Raw genomic sequence first — 18,052 nt, forward strand, 5'->3', positions numbered from 1 at the left:
CTCCGTCGCATCTGTTCCGATGATGCCACCTTCAAAAACAGTTCCTCTGACATGTCCTCCTTCTTCCTTAACCGAGGTTTTCCACCCACGGTCGTTGACAGGGCCCTCAACCGTGTCCGGCCCATCTCCCGTGCATCCGCCCTCACGCCTTCTCCTCCCTCCCAGAAACATGATAGGGTCCCCCTTGTCCTCACTTATCACCCCACCAGCCTCCGCATTCAAAGGATCATCCTCCGCCATTTCCGCCAACTCCAGCATGATGCCACCACCAAACACATCTTCCCTTCACGTCCCCTATCGGCATTCCGTAGGGATCGCTCCCTCCTGGTCCACTCCTCCATCACCCCCTACTCCTCAACCCCCTCCTATGGCACCACCCCATGCCCATGCAAAAGATGCAACACCTGCCCCTTCACTTCCTCTCTCCTCACCGTCCAAGGGCCCAAACAATCCTTTCAAGTGAAGCAACATTTCACTTGCATTTCCCCCAACTTAGTCTACTGCATTCGTTGCTCCTAATGTGGTCTCCTCTACATTGGAGAGACCAAACGTAAACTGGGTGACCACTTTGCAGAACACCTGCGGTCTTTCCGCAAGAATGACCCAAACCTCCCTGTCGCTTGCCATTTTAACACTCCACCCTGCTCTCTTGCCCACATGTCTGTCCTTGGCTTGCTACATTGTTCCAGTGAAGCCCAACGCAAACTGGAGGAACTACACCTCATCTTCCGACTAGGGACTTTACAGCCTTCCGGACTGAATATTGAATTCAACAACTTTAGGTCGTGAGCTCCCTCCCCCATCCCCACCCCCTTTCTGTTTCCCCCTTCCTTTTTTTTCCAATAAATTATATAGATTTTTCTTTTCCCACCTATTTCCATTATTTTTAATTATCTTAAAATATTTTATGCTCTCCCCACCCCCACGAGAGCTATACCTTGAGTGCCCTACCATCCATTCTTAATTAGCACATTCGTTTAGATAATATCACCAACTTTAACACCTATGTGTTCTTTTGTTCTATTGTTGTTGACATCTTTTGATGATCTGCTTCTATCACTGCTTGTTTGTCCCTACAACCACAACCCCCCCTCCATTTCTCTCTCTCTCTCTCTCTCTCCGCCCACCCCCCACCCCCCCACACACCTTAAACCAGCTTATATTTCAACTCTTTCTTGGACTCGAACTCAAGTTCTGTCGTAGGGTCATGAGGACTCGAAACGTCAACTCTTTTCTTCTCCGCCAATGCTGCCAGACCTGCTGAGTTTTTCCAGGTAATTCTGTTTTTGTTTTGGATTTCCAGCATCCGCAGTTTTTTTGTTTTTATCTCAGTGAGGGTTAATGTCTGTATCTGAGCTAAATTCTCCGCTCTGCTGCCTTGAATAGTTGTTGAGTGGGGACCAGGCAATTTTGCAAGGTTGGTGAAAAATCTTTTTTTTTTATCATTCTAAGATCTTCTCAGGCTGCTCCCTAATGCCCAGATTCAGAATTATATTAACTAAGCTTGAGAAATAAATTGCCTGCTTTTTCAGCAAGGTACGTGTATGTCAGGTGGCCGAGACAGGAGAGGACAGCAAGGTACCTCTCAAGAATGGAGTCTTACTCTCAAAAACATAGATGAGAAATAAGATATCGATTGTGTTGGCCTAAAACAGGCTGGAGCTAAAAAGCCTAAAGTACTTCCTTTGTTGCCATAAAATTGGGTAAGAGATTAAATTGTGGCTTGAATTCTTTGCTGTTGATGCAGATTTATTGAATATTGTAATCACTTCAATAACTTTTTAAATTCATTTATGGGATGTGGGCGTCACTGGCTGGGCCAGCATTTATTGCCCATCCTTAACTGCCCTTGAGAAGGTGGTGGTGAACTGCCTTCTTAAGCCGTTGCAGTCCATGTGGTGTAGGTACACCCACAGTGCTGTTAGGAAGGGAGTTCCAGGATTTTGTCCCTGTGGTGTAGGTAAACCCAGAGTGCTGTTAGGAAGGGAGTTCCAGGATTTTGACCCAGTGACAGTGAAGGAACGGTGATACATTTCCAAGTCAGGATGGTGAGTGACTTGGAGGGGGACTTCCAGGTGGTGGTGTTCCCATGTGTCTGTGCCCTTGTCCTTCTAGATGGTGTCAGTTGTGTGTTTAGAAGGTGCTGCCTAAGGAGCCTTGGTGAATTCCTGCAGTGCATCTTGTAGATGGTACACACTGCTGCTACTGTGCATCGGTGGTGGAGGGAGTGAACATTTGTGGGAAGGGTGTCAATCAAGCGGGCTGCTTTGTCCTGGATGGTGTTGAACTTCTTGAGTGTTGTGGGAGCTGCACTCATCCAGGCAAGTGGGGAGTATTCCATCACACTCCTCACTTCTGCCTTGTAGATGGCAGACAGGCTTTGGGGCGTCTCTGCTGTAAAATGCAGAAGTATCAGAAGAAGCAATTTTCTGTTTTTAACCATTGAATTTCTTGGGGAGATGGGTAAGAGATTCATTCTTCATAAATAGCTTTATCATTTATAGTTTATAATTTTACTATACCCTGTAGAGAGAAAAACCCATTCTCTTGCCACTCAGATTGCTCAGATTGAAGTTTAGACATTTTGCAACAACCATTCAAGGACCTGATTGTCTGCCAAGACAGAAACCTTAAAATATACCTATAGGCCACCCCTCAGTCGATAGATAATCCTCCTACATATTGTTACCTCTATCAACTGCTTACTCCATTGAAAGATTGGTATTGCTTCTGATAACTCAGCCAAATGATTTTTGTGTCCACTTGACAAAATAAAGAGTCTTGTAATCTTAACAAAAAGTAAAGAATGGAAAAGCCAAGTGCACTAAACTGGGAATCTGTATCTTTAACAAGACATAGTGGAGGAATTTGAAAAAGACAAAGATATTGAGGCCAATTTGCTGCGGTTTATTTGTGTACAGGACACACCTGAGCAATTTTCTACATTGTCTGGTAGATGCCAGTGTTGTAACTGGAACAACTTGGCTAGGGGCACGGCAAGTTCTGAAGTACAAATCTTCAGTACTATTGCTGAAACCATAGCCTTTGCATTATCCAGTGCCTTCAGGTTTCTAGAATGTGGAGTGAATCGAATTGGCTGAAGACTGACATCTGTGATGCTGGGGACCTCAGAAGGAGGCCAAGATGGATCATCTACTCAGCACTTCTGGCTGAAGATAGTTGAAGAACATATAAACTTTTCACGTTTTTTTTAAAGTCATAATTTTCATATATTTTGCTATTATATTAGCATCCAAAATCAACTTAACCATTATCCACATTGTAGATTCTACATGCAATAATATTTTCAGGTCAGGAATTAGAATTACTTAAAACAAAATATTCCCATCACAATCCCAATTATCTTTTGGAAGTTTTATTGATTTTTCTCCTCATATTGAAATTCAGGAAAGTTAACAACATTTGGTTTTTGTTTGATCATGTTCACTTGCCACACAATTTTCTGTCTCATGAGGATAGAATGGAAGAGCCCTATATTGTTAATTGAGTGAGGCAGGATATGCAACTGTTACTACCTTCCATTGGTTTGTTTCTCAAGAAGGTGAGCATTTATTATCTTCTTCTTGGAGAAAGTGGCAACTTCAATCAATAGCTCCAATGAGCTCTTTATATTGCTGTTTTGATCTTTGTACCGTGTGTTACTGCAAGCCGGGTAACCCTCTTGCTTTTTCTGCTTTACAGAGGATGTGTTTCTGTTGCAGACCAGAGACCATAAAAACCCAGAAGTTTATATATTGTTCAGGACAACAAGGTAAACTATAATCTTGTGTAATTACTCTTTCCTCATATTCCTTCTGATGTCTGTTTGAAAGATCGATTTAAGGCAATGTGGGGATCTTGGGTTCATGTTACAATGGTACAGGCTAACAGTATGTACAGGTCAACAATAAGTATAGACTGTCGATATATACAGGCTAACAGTATGTACAGGTCAACAATAAGTATAGACTGTCGATATATACAGGCTAACAGTATGTACAGGCTGACAATACATACATGCTAACAGTATGTATAGACTGGCAATATGTACAGACTGATAATATGTACAGACTGACAATGTGGAGAGGCTAACAGTATTTATAGACTAACAATGTGTGCAATAGTGTTTCTGCCTCTTGGAAGCTATCATGGCCACTGGCCTTCTCGTGCCATGGTTTAAAGGACTGCACTATGTGTAGTTGCTTAGGGATGTTCACTGGTTAGGGTTTAGAGTGATTTATGCTTCCTCCATGATCATTGTGAGACTGATGACCTTTTGTGAGATGTTGAAGATAACAATGAAGTTCTTATTGTCTCCTGTGCATCAAAATGTGAAGAGAATTACTCTCATATCAACTTGTCTTAACCTTATACCTTCTGAAATCTTGAAGCGGTGAGGTTGTCAAGGGCATGTCTTCCACATTGTGCCCATGCAATTGCATCCTCTTGTTGCTCGTCTGAATCCTCGTCCATTTCAGATTCATCCCTTTCAACATCCCGATTCCTGATTTGATGATCCAGGGTTGTCCAACTGCTGCTCCTCCTCCCTTCAGGTGCTCAACAGCACCGCCTGACTCTTGAGGGGAAGGAGCACCTGGAGGGATGTTGAGATGCCCTGTTTCCCTCTCGCTTTGCCACTGCAGGAACTCACCCATGGCTCCCACGATGGGGTGCAGGTCTGCACACATCTCCACATTCTACTGGACCAGGGTCTCCATGGCATCCAACATCCTTCCCAAGGAGACCTCCATGTGTGCACATGTGGGCATCACTTCATCAGAGAGCAGGTGGAAGCACTCCTGTAACTTGCCTGCCACTCTGTTGAGGGCTTCCAAAAGTTCTGTATGATGTTCCCACGCCTTCTGCTGACTCTCCACGATGAGCTGGAAGGCCGAATCTAAAGTCTCGTCATCTGACTCGGACCTCTCAGATGTCTCTTCCCCAGAAGTCCTCTGATTCGGAGCCCGGGGAGCTGGGCTGAACCTGCCCCCTCCTGCTGCAGACACGTATCCGTGCAGTGACCACCAGATTGTGAACCCGAGCCTGCTCTAGATCTAAGTCCCACCGAGGTGTGTGTCTCTGCACTGGTGGAGGGTGTGGGTAAGCGCTGTGATGGGTCTTCCAGGCTGCTTATTTCCAGCTCTTCAATGGAGGAGGTGTCCTCTTGGCTGGAGGTGAGGATGTGGATGGAGTTGAGGGACTGGATGGAGCTGACGGACTGGATGGAGCTGGGGGACTGGATGGAGCTGGGGGACTGGATGGAGGTGACGGACTGGATGGAGCTGGGGGACTGGATGGAGCTGGGGGACTGGATGGAGGTGACGGACTGGATGGAGGTGACGGACTGGATGGAGGTGACGGACTGGATGGAGGTGACGGACTGGATGGAGCTGGGGGACTGGATGGAGCTGACGGACTGGATGGAGGTGACGGACTGGATGGAGCTGGGGGACTGGCTGGCTGAGGGTGTCGGTGGCTTGGCAGAGCTCCCTGTGAACCAAAGTAGAGATAATTAATGCGTGGCAGCTGAAACAAAAGCAGCAGAGAGAGCATTCGTATTAGCTTTGAGAGAGGGATAATGTGGTGCAGGATCCTCACATGGGTGTTCACCACTGACCTCACCATCACCGCAGGGCCAGTTCACATCTTCTCCGGTCAGCATGATGAAACACTTCTCAAAGTGAGTGAGAGGCCTAATGTGGGCCACTCCACCACCCTCCCCTCCCCCTTCCACCCCGGTCTGGGACCTCTCTCTACTGAAGTGAGTCAGCTTCTCCTGCATGAAAACAGATGGAGAGAGTGAGAGCAGGACAAATGGCACTGTGTGGAATGTTTGTGTGGTGAGCGGAGCCATGGACAGGATGAGGATGTGAGCTCCAGAGAGTATGAGCCTGATGGAGATGTGAGGGTGTGTGTGAGAGTTAGTGGTGTTGTCCCTTGAGGGGTGAGATCCCTGTGGATGTGCGATGGGTTTGTGAGTGTGTGAGTTGAGAGTGATGAGGTGGTTGCCTTACCCTGGCAGAATGGATGAGATCTTTCATCCTTTTCCTACCCCGGAAGGCTCATCTCCTCTGTCTCCGGTCATGCTGACCGGCATTGCCACCGCCTCCCAGGCCGGATTGGTGACTCTGGTGGACCTCCTGTGGCCAGAGCGAGTGTAAAGGACATTTCAGCGGCCTTTCACTGTGTCCAGCAGGCGCCCCAGAGAGACGTCACTAAATTTGGGAGCTGCCGTCTTCTTTGCTTTCAGGGCCACTGTCACCTGGAGCGGTCCTGGTCTGTAAACATGAAGTAGACTGCGCTTTGGTGCACCTTAAGTCCACTTGGTCTTCAGCAAGGCTTTTGATAAGGTCCTACATGTGAGACTGATCATGAAGGTAAGAGCCCATGAGATCCAAGGCAATTTGGAAAATTGGATCCAGAATTGGCAGAGAGGCAGGAAGCAGAGGGTGATGGTTGAGGGGTGTGTTTGTGACTGGGTGCCTGTGTCCAGTGGGGTTCCACAGGGATCGGTGTTGGGTCCATTGCTGTTTGTGGTATATATAAACGATTTAGACTTGAATGTAGGAGGGTTTATCTGTAAGTTCGCAGATGACACGAAAATTGGTGGGGTGGTAATTCGTGAGGAGGACAGCCTTAGATTACAGGAGCGTATAGATGGGCTGATCAGATGGGCTGATCAATGGCAAATGGAATTTAATCTGGATATGTGTGAGGTGATGCACTTGGGCAGGACAAACAAGGCACAGGAATACATGATGAATGGTAGGACCCTGGGAAGTACTGAGGATCAGAGGTACCTTGGCGTGCATATCCACTGGTCCCTTAAGGTAGCGGGACAGGTAGATAAGGTGGTTAAGAAGGCATATGGGATACCTGCCTTTATTAGTTGAGGCATAGAATATACGAGCAGGGAGGTTATGCTGGAACTGTATAAAATGCTGATTAGGCCACAGCTAGAGTATTGTGTGCAGTTCTGGAATCTGCATTATAGGAATGATGTGATTGCAATAAAGACAGTGCAGAGGAGATTTATTACATTGTTGCCTGGGCTGGAGAGTTTTAGTTATGAGGAGAGATTGGATAGACTGGGGTTATTTTCCCTGGAGCAGAGGAGATTGAGGGGGGACATGATTGAGGTATATAAAATTATGAGGGGCATAGATAGGGTAGACAGGAAGGAGCTTTTCCCCTTGCTGGAGGGATCAATAACCAGGGGGCATAGATTTAAGGTAAGGGGCAGGTGGTTTAGAGGGGATGTGAGGAAGAATCTCTCACCCAGAGGGTGGTGGGAATCTGGAAGTCACTTCCTGAAAGGGTGATAGAGGCAGAAACCCTCATAACATTTAAGAAGTATTTGGATGTGCACTTGCGATGCCATGGCATACAAGGGTATGGGCCTAGTGCTGGACAATGAGATTAGAATAGTTAGGTACTTGTTTGACCAGCGCAGACTCGATGGGCCGAAGGGCCTTTGTCTGTGCTGTAGACTCCTATGACTCCAAGACTCTAAATCTGGAGCGAGGAAGCGCTGAGGTCACAGCACAGCTGGCAAATCTGAGCCTGTCTGCCAGTGAGTCCGAGTGTTTCCCGTGAATGCCTTATTAATGAGGTTGGATGTGCTGGGATTGAGACGATATGGTGCGAAAAGATGCCATTGCAGCCGGCCGATAAAATGTCCTTTTGCACGCCCACTACCGCACTTTGTGCAAATCTGGCTCGATTCCGCCCTCAGTCTCCAGAACGGAAAATTCCACTCTCTGCCTTTTTGTTGTATTTTCTCTTTTAAACTGGTTTAACCGTTCAGAAATCAGTGCAATTATTGAAACCAGCAACAAGATTTCTTTTTTTAAAGTTGTAATCTTTCCTCCTATTAATCAATATCTCTTATAGAACCATAGGACACTACAGCACAGAAAACAGGCCATTCGGCTCTTCTAGTCTGTGCCGAATTATGTTATTAGCATGTGTTATGTAACCCTCACAAGTTAGGAACCCTGAGTTTTTGCAGTTTAGATTGTAGCTCAGGCAAGCTTGGGTTCAGATCTGGAACTAAAATGCTTTTACCCTGACCAGTTGTTCTAATGCAGTCTGATGTACGCAAAGCTGTATTGAGCTTAATTTCACATTCCCATTAGCATTCAGTTTAATCTTCTCAGGAGTACCATAGATTGTAATATAATGGAGCAGAGTTGAAAACCTCAGAGACATCCTTTTACAGATTACTCCATTAGAGCTCCTGGAATTGAAAATGATGGCACAGACCAGATAAGAGAATTCACTTAATGTCTTTTAGACTGCCAGGGCTTGTACTGTCTTATAGTTTGTATGTCTGGGCTTTGCAGACATTTCCTCCCTCTGGAGTCCTTGCATTCAGTTGTTGCTCCAGATAAACCTTTGAAGTAATGTAAAATAAATAACAAAATTATTCCTAATATAAATCAATTGTGAATCTGTAGAGTGCTGCCGGATTAGAGTCATTGCTACAGGTTGCTGAAAGACCTGTCACAAAACAGCCCTGTGTATGGATGCATGAATACACACACAAAGCTGTGCTACTTAACTGCTAGGTTTTTGACGTCAGGTGAATGTATCCAAGGACCCATGCTCTTTCTCTTAATGTTAAACACATTGGAAAATACATTTACAAAATTCCTTGTGGTCCAATTTAAATTGCAGCCTCTGAGCTGTCTGGAACTGCACTGTGCTGCCCTTTGCAAACTCAAACCATTGTGAGGTAACACCCTGGAGAAAGTCTCACATATCCTGGTACATGAGGAAACTGATTTGCTCCCTGAATAATTTAGTGTTCCCTTCACTTCAATATACGTTTGGCTGAGTTAGTGAGAAGTATATAACACAAAGTGTGTGATTTGTAAACTGTCCTTAGATTTCCATGGATCACAATGTACATATACATCAAAATACAAACTAGGAGCAGGAGTAGGCTACTTGGCCCCTCGAGCCTGCTTCACCATTCAATAAGATCATGGTTGATCTGACTGTAACCTCAACCCCACATTCCCACCTACCCCCAATAACCTTTCACCCCCTTGTTAATCAAGAATCTATCCAGCTCTGCCTTAAATATATTCAAAATCTCTGCTTCCACTGCTTTTGAGGAAGAGAGTTCCAAAGGCTCATGACCCTCTGAGAGAAAAAAAATTCTCCTCATCTCTGTCTTAAATGCTTGACCCCATAGAACCATAGAACAGTACAGCACAGAAAACAGGCCATTTGGCTCTTCTATTCTGTGCCGAATTATGTTATTAGTATATGTTATGTAACCCTCACAAGTTAGGAACGCTGAGGTTTTGCAGTTTAGATTGTAGCTCAGACAAGCTGGATACAAGCCTAACCTGTCCAATCCTTCTTCATAAGACAACCCACCCATTCCTGGTATTAAGCTAATAAACCTTCTCTGAACTGCTTCCAATGCATTTACATCTTTCCTTTAAGAATGAGACCAATACTGTACACAATACTCCAGATGTGGTCTCACCAGTGCCCTGTACAACTGAAGCATAAGCTCCCTATTTTTGTAATCAATTCCCCTCACAATAAATTATAACATTCTATTAGCTTTCCTCATTACCTGCTGTACCTGCCTACTAACTTTTTGTGATTCATGCCCCAGAACACCCAGATCCCTCTGAGTTCACCATTTAGATAATAAGCTTTGTTTTCATTCTTCCTGCCAAAATGAATGATCTCACATTTGCCCACATTATTTTCCATTTGCCAGATCTTTACCCGCTCACTTAACCAATATCACTTTGTAGCCTCCCTATGTCCTCTTCACAATTTACTTTCTTGCCTATCTTAGCAACCATTCCTTCGGTCCCTTCATATAAGTCATTTAGATAAATTGTAAAAGGTTGAGGCCCCAACACTGATCTCTGTGACACACCATTCATCATATGTTGCGAACCAGAAAAATACCCATTTACGCCAACTGTCTGCTTCCTGTTAGCCAGCCAATCTTCTATCTATGCAAATATGTTACCCCCTACACCATGAACTTTTATTTTCCGCAATAACCTTTGATGAGGCACCTTATCAAATGCCTTCTGAAAATCTAAGTACAGCACGTCCACTGGTTCCCCTTTATCCACAGCACATTTGACTCCTTCAAATAACCCCAATAAATTAGTTAAACAAGATTTCCCTTTTACAAAACCATGTTGACTCTTCCTGATTGCTTTGAATTTTTCTAAGTGCCCTGCCTTAATATCTTTAATAATAGCTTCTAATATTTTCCCTATGATAGATGTTAGGCTAACTGGCCTGCAGTTTCCTGTTTTCTATCCCCCTCCCTTTTTGTATAAAGGAGTTACATTTGCTATATTCCAATCTAATGGAACCTTCACCGAATCTAGGGAATTTTGGAAAATTGAAACCAATCCATCAACTATCTCACTAGCCACTTCTTTCAACACCTTAGTGTTAAGTCCATCTGGACCTGGAGAATGGTCTGTCCGCAGCCCCAACAATTGGCTCAACACCACTTCCCAGGTGATTGTAATTTTCCCGAGTTCCTCCCTCCCTTCCATTTCCTGATTTACAGCTATTCCCGGGATATTACTTGTGTCCTCTATAGTGAAGAACGAAGCAAAATACCTGTTTAATGCATCCGCCATCTCCCTACTTTCCATTACCAATCCCCAGATGCACTCTCTACAGGACCAATGCTCAATTTGTTAACTCTTTCCTTATTTAAATATCTATAGAAACTCTCGCTATCCATCTTTATATTTCTGCCTAGCTTTCTCTCATACTCTAATTTTTCCCTCCTTATTAATCTTTTTGTCATTCTTTGCTGTTCCTTATATTCTTTCCAAACTTCTGACCTGCCACCCATCTTTGGATAATTGATTTTTGGCCCAAGAATCATGTTTTTACACACACTTGTATACAAGTCTGTTATTTTTTTAAAAATTATTCATGGGATGTGGGTGTCACTGGCTTGGCCAGCATTTATTGCTCATCCCTAATTGCCCTTGCTTAGAGGGCATTTAAGTTCAATCACATTGCTGTGGGTCTGGAGTCACTTGTAGGCCAGGCCAGGTAAGGACAGCAGATTTCTTTCCCTAAAGGACATGAGGTTCTACTAATGGTTCCACTATCTTTACTTCCTGGCAAGGAAAACTGATTCTCTTGATCTTATTGTTAGCTTAGAATCTCAAGTGAAAGAAATTTCAGATCATTAAGGAAGAATAGTCTGCTATATCAGCGACAGACTCAGTCCTGAAATAAAAGGTCCTTTCCCTCAGAAAATTCTACTCCAGTAAAATTATCATAGGATGAAACATACATAGAGGTATATTATAACAGAATAAACTATTGTCAAGTTTCCCAATGTCAGCTCTTAGAACTCTATCCTAGAAATCTATGATGCTGTTATTATATATGTGGGTTTGTGAGGATATAAATGTGAGACTACAACTCTTTTATACTTATTTCATAAAGGTTTATTATTAAAACTAATTATAGATTACAGTTCATACATGAGGATAGCATATATTATAATAAAGCTATCCTTAACGTGCTTACATGGTGCTATTGTCGCTGGACTAGTAATTCGGGGACCCAGGTTCAAATACCGCCATGGCAGATGGTGAAATATGAATCCAGTAAAAATCTGGAATTAAAAGTCTGATGATGACTGTGAAACCATTGTTGTAAAAACCCATCTGGTTCACTAATGCCCTTTAGGGAAGGAAATCTGTCACCATGGTCCTTACCTGGCCTATATGTGACTCCAGACACACAGCAATTGTGGTTGACTCAGAAATAGCCTACCACTCAGTTGTAGCAAACTGCTACAAAGGCACACAAAAGGAATGAAACTGGACGGACCACCCAGCATTGACCTAGGCACCAGAAACAACAATGGCAATCTCAGCCCTGTTGACCCTGCAAGGTCCTCCTTACTAACATCTGGGGGCTAGTGCCAAAATTGGGAGTTCTGTCTCACAGACTAGTCAAGCAACAGTCTAACATAGTCATACTCACAGAATCATACCTTACAGATAATGGCCCAGACTCCACCATCACCATTCCTGGGCATGTCATGTCCCACCAGCACAGTGGTATACAGTCAGGAGGCAGTTGCCCTGGGGGTCCTCAACATCAACTCTGGACCCCATGAAGTCTCATGGCATCATCCCAAACATGGGCAAGGAAACCTCCTGCTGATTACCACATATCACCCTCCGTCAGCTGATGAATCAGCTCTTCTGTTGAACATCACTTGGAGGAAGTACTGAGGGTGGCAAGGGTGCAACATGTACTCTGGGTGGGGACTTCAATGTCCATCACTGAGAGTGGCTCACCAGCGACACTGCTGGTCAAGTCCTAAAGGACATAGCTTCCAGACTAGGTCTGCAGCAGGTGATGAGGGAACCAGCAAGAGGGAAAAACACACTTGACCTCATCCTTACCAATCTGCCTGCTGCAGATACATCTGTCCATGACAGTATCGGTAGGAGTGACCACCACACAGTCGTTGTGGAGACAAAGTCCCACCTTCACATTGAGAACACCCTCCATCGTGTTGTGTGGCACTACCACCATGCTAACTTTTGTTGTTCCTCATCTTCCGACTAGGGACTTTACAGTCTTACGGACTGAATATTGAATTCAACAACTTTAGGTCATGAGCTCCCTCCCCCATCCCCACCCCCTTTCTGTTTCCCCCTTCCTTTTCTTTTTTTTCCCAATAAATTATATAGATTTTCCTTTTCCCACCCATTTCCATTATAAAAAGAGAAAAAGAAAAAAAATATATTTATTTTTTTTTTTTTACATCTTTTATGCTCTCCCCACCCCCACTAGAGTTATACCTTGAGTGCCCTACCATCCATTCTTAATTAGCACATTTGTTTAGATAATATCACCAACTTTAACTTTAACACCTATGTGTTCTTTTGTATTATTGTTGTTGACATCTTTTGATGATCTGCTTCTATCACTGGTGTTTGTCCCTACAACTACACCCCCACTCCACCTCTCTCTCTCTCTCTCTCTCCGCCCCCCACACACACACCTTAAACCATCTTATATTTCAACTCTTTCTTGGACTCGAACTCAAGTTCTGTTGAAGGGTCATGAGGACTCGAAACGTCAACTCTTTTCTTCTCCGCCGATGCTGCCAGACCTGCTGAGTTTTTCCAGGTAATTCTGTTTTTGTTTTTGTTTTGGATCTCCAGCATCCGCAGTTTTTTTGTTTTTAGCATAAGCAGCAGGTGATAGACAGAGCTAAGTGATTCCACAACCAACGGATCAGATCTAAGCTCTGCAGTCCTGCCACATCCAGTTGTGAATAGTGGTGGATAATTAAACAACTCACTGGAGGAGGAGGCTCCACAAATATCCCCGTCCTCAATGATGGAGGAGCCCAGCTCATCAGTGCAAAAGATAAGGCATTTGCAACAATCTTCAGCTAGAAGTACCGAGTGGATGATCCATCTCGGCCTCCTCCAAAGGTCCCCAGCATCGCAGATGCCAGTCTTCAGCCAATTTGATTCACTCCATGTGATATCAAGTAACAGCTGAAGACACTGGATACAGCAAAAGCTATGGGCCCTGACAATACTCCAGCAACAGTACTGAAGATTTGTGCTCCAGAACTTGCCACTCCCCTAGCCAAGCTGTTTAAGAATGTTTAAGATAACATTCTAAATTTGAATCCACCATAATAAACACTTTGAATATAGAAGCACATACTGTTTAAAAATAGTCGTACTTACAACCCAGTATAATTTCTTAAGGTTTTGAAGTGACTTTGTCTCAAATAGGGGATTCTAGAAAGGCCCAGGACTCTATGTTGGTCTGCAAAGATGACAGACTAATGTGTCCCTCAGCTGTGTGTCCTTTTTAATAGAATTTTGAGCAGAGACCAAAAAAGACTTTCATTGTTCTCTTTGTCTCTCAGAAAAACAAGCTTGAAAAACAATTTCTTATCAAAGTTAAGAGCCTTGTGAACTATTTGGGCGTCTAGAAAAATACCAAGTGGATGGTATATTTCAAACATCAAAGTATCTCAAGGACTTCTGTAGTAGCTGACTTTCTGGCCACGATCCAAATACTTTGGCAAATACTAACACAGTGTTTTGCTTATACTGAGCCGCATTCTTAATTATTTGCTAATTAATATCTTAAATTGCTCATCAACTGTGTTAGTTCTGTAACAAGTCTACCCCGTTTTCAGCCATGACATGCTATACTCACATCAGTAATCAGCCTCAAATTTTCACCCAAAATGCATGTTTTACTTACCGGTGCCTTATAACTTGGTGCAGGGGGTCAAGCGGGCAAAACGGGATATGTTGTGAAGATGTGCAGGAGTTTAGGACACGACCACGCAGAGCAGACCCTGTGTGGTGAGTGACAATGATGGCCACCACCCCCACCACACCAGTGATTCTCATTTAAACTCAATGTATGGAGGGATTTTTTGAGGTTTAAAGTCGATTTATATGCTGACATCTATGGTTGTTTCAAGAGAATAAAACAAACCAAGGAAACAAATCCACACTTGACTCGTTATTTCTTTGAGTAGCAAACATATTTTAGCTCCATTTTTAATGTCAACCTAGTTCTCCCACTTCAGCCATTTCATTGTGTCCTAGCCGGAAAGAGTGGCAGTCAAATATGTCCCATGCTTCTGCCAATGCCTCTCAATCACCAGTCATCAGAAAGGGGTGAGAGTTTGCCTGGGTTGGTCCTCCTTATCTCTCCCTACACCTCTTAACCAGCTACCCAGCGGACACTTGAAGCTTAGTGTGAGAGGAATATCGTGCAGAAACCCATATATTACCACAGAATAATAAAGCATTTGTAAAGTAATGTGGACATCTGGCAACACCCAAACTAAATATCTTAGACAGAGTAATAGAGAAATCTTATACTTGTAAATGCACATTAAGATAGACTTGCATTTGTGGAATCTTGCTGTGTACAAATTGGCTTCCATGTTTCTTTCATTACAGCAATGAGTAAATTTCAAAAGTGTGTCATTGATTGTGACATGCTTTAGATCCAGACGCCATGAAAGTCATGACAAAAATGCAAGTCTTGAGATGTAAATTGATAATGAAAGACTAACTGTTGTATTAACTCATTGATAATTTGTTATCTGAATCTGTATTTTACAGCAATGTATTCCAGGGGTTTGCTGTATGTGTATACCACATGTCCGCTATCCGAGAAGCATTCAATGGACCCTACGCACATAAAGAGGGGCCTGAATATCACTGGGCAGCTTATGAGGGTAAAGTGCCTTACCCAAGACCAGGCTGTGTAAGTACATTTTACACTAAAGCAAATATTTTATGTACGAATAATATTTACCCATAAACATTTCATGCATATGTCAATCTAAAGAGGTTAAAGTTTAGCTCTTTACTAATGTACTGTAATACCTGAACTGACAATAGAAGTAAATTAGGAAGCCAGCATATTGTGTCCTGGAGTAGTAAAGCACAGGTCTGTGTGTTTGACTCTCCATAATTGATTCCCAGTCTGAGCTTTGGGAGATACCAAGTAGAAGCCTTAAATGAGTGTGTACCAAGGGCTAGTCTCATATACCTTACAACAACTTATATAGCACCTCTAAGGAAATAAAACACCTTAAGGCACTTCATAGGAGCATTTTAAAACAAAATATGACCACTGAGCCACATAAGGCAATATTAAGTCAGATGACCAAAAGTTTGGTCAAAGAGGCAAGTTTTAAGAAATATCTTAAAGGAAGAAAGTGAGATAGAGAGGCAGAGAGGCATAGGGACGATATTCAAGAATTTGGGGCCAAGGCAACTGAAGGCACTTGCACCAATGGTTGATTGATTAAAATCAGGAATGCTCAAGAGGCCAGAATTAGAGGATCACAGATGCCTTGGAGGTCTGGGGAGCTGTAGGAGATTACAGAGATAGCTAGTGGTCAGACCATGGCGAGATTTGAAAACAAGGATGAGAATTTTATAATAAGGATGTCATGGACCAGGATTGGTCAGCGAGCAGAGGTAATAGGAGAATGGGACTTAGTGTGAGCTAAGACACTGCAGCAAACCCTTGCATGATCACAAGTTTATGGAGGGGAGAATATGGGAATTCAGCCAGGAGTGTTTTGTAAGAGTCAAGCAGAGATGAGAGAGTGGCAAAGTTGGGTGATGTTACGGAGGTGGATGAAGGGGTGAAGACAGGTCAAGTTAGGAAGGTAGATGTAGACAGTCATAGTGATAGCACAAATACGAAGCCGGAAACTCATCTTGGGATCAAATGTGATACCAAAGGTTGTGGACAGTCTGGCTTAATCTCAGACTGTTACCAGGGAGAGGGATAGAGTCAGTAGCTAAGGAATGGAATTCAGTGGGGACCAAAAACAATGACTGCAATCTTCCCAATAATTAATTAGAGGAAATTTCTGTTTATCCAATATTGGATGTTGGAAAAGAAGGGGATAGGTTCTCAAAATAACTGGGACTGGAGTCATTCATTGTTCTCTAAGCTGAAGTTTCTGTTTTAAAAATTCTTTCATGGGATGTGGGCTTCGCTGGCTGGGCCATCATTTATTGTCCATCCCTAGTTGCCCTTGAGAAGGTGTTGGTGAGTTACCTTCTTGAGCTGCTGCAGTCCATGTGGTGTAGGTACACCCACAGTGCTGTTAGGAAGGGAGTTCCAGAATTGTGACCTAGCAACAGTGAAGTAACGGTGATATATTTCCAAGTCAGGATGGTGAGTGGCTTGGAGGAGAACTTGCAGGTGGTGGTGTTCCCATGTACTTGCTGCCCTTGTCCTTCTAGATGGTAGAGGTCATGGGTTTGGAAGGTGCTGCCGGTGATAGGAGATAATTGCCTTAAAACAGGGAGTCTGATAATCTGTGGAGAAAAAAATTTTGGTAAAAAATACACAAATCATTCATACCAGTGGTATATCCATTTAATCTTTGAGTAAAGTTGTTCCTGGTAATAGTAACCATTGCCCTGCATATCTTACACAATATTTTAGAGGTAATATTGCTTATTGTCATTTTCACCCAGATAGTGTCATACACTGATGACGTAAATGGGGAGGATTGATAGGCTATGCCGGTAACCATAGTAACAGTCCAATATCAGTGATCAAAAGGTGTACTATAGATAGCTCCATGAAATCACTGGATGACTCTGAAGGGAAATGCACTGTTGCCCAAAAGAACATTTTTGTCACTTTCTCATTGACACTTGCCTTCTTATTATTGAAACCACGCAAACATTTTCAAATATAACAGATTTAGAGTTCAGGGAAGAGAATTGCAAGTCCACATTGATAAAGGATTTGTATCATTACTCCCAAGAATTATTTGAGTAAAATCCTAAAATACATAATACCCTAAATATATGTCAAAGAGCTTCAGATAAAAATCATGTTATTGTTGTTAACTCTCTGCTAAAAACCATGACTAACCTGCACATTAAAATCTTCACATCAACTAATGTCCCCATACTTCACTCCTAAAATGTGCTAAATAAAAGTGTAAAGCCAGAGTGAGCAGAAACCTGTGGTCATGGGTGTGCCATTCATGTTTTCTCAACCCTGTTTTAATTACTTGGGTGGGAGATTGGGGCAAGGTTTAATTTCTCAATATGTGTTGTGGAGTAAAAATTCCACATGGGAAATTGCACTGACCAGCATTCCTAGCAAAATTGTACACCTCTTCCAAAGGAAGTGTACAATTTTGCTGTGAATATTGGCCTGAGGAAATTGGAATGAACACGTAAAATCTCAGGGAAGTGACAGAGAAACTCCTTTCCTGAGGTCCCAGTTAATTCACTATTTCTCTGGTGGCAGAAGTTTTTTTTCTCTATAATACAAAGGATGCTTTTTTGGAAATTTATTGGAACCACGAGAGGGCTCTCTCCATAATAATCAGGTCCAAAGGCACAAGAGCTTCCAATGGACTGTTATATGTTTCACTGAGTTATGTCGAAGGGTCATGAGGACTCGAAACGTCAACTCTTTTCTTCTCCGCCGATGCTGCCAGACCTGCTGAGTTTTTCCAGGTAATTCT

The 18,052-nt window shown here is 43.2% G+C and overlaps 1 protein-coding gene across 1 annotated transcript in view; it reads left to right on the top strand.

Moving 5' to 3' along the window:
- The window catches only part of LOC121286167 (semaphorin-3E-like), a 214,951-nt gene that overhangs the window by 147,411 nt on the left and 49,488 nt on the right, over window positions 1-18,052 (top strand). The window contains exons 9-10 of the mRNA XM_041203146.1: window positions 3,703-3,772; window positions 15,159-15,303. Of these exons, the coding sequence (XP_041059080.1) occupies window positions 3,703-3,772; window positions 15,159-15,303 (215 nt within the window). The remainder of the gene's footprint in view (window positions 1-3,702; window positions 3,773-15,158; window positions 15,304-18,052) is intronic.

This window comes from Carcharodon carcharias, chromosome 13 (assembly GCF_017639515.1).
Source record: "Carcharodon carcharias isolate sCarCar2 chromosome 13, sCarCar2.pri, whole genome shotgun sequence".
NCBI lineage: Eukaryota > Metazoa > Chordata > Chondrichthyes > Lamniformes > Lamnidae > Carcharodon > Carcharodon carcharias.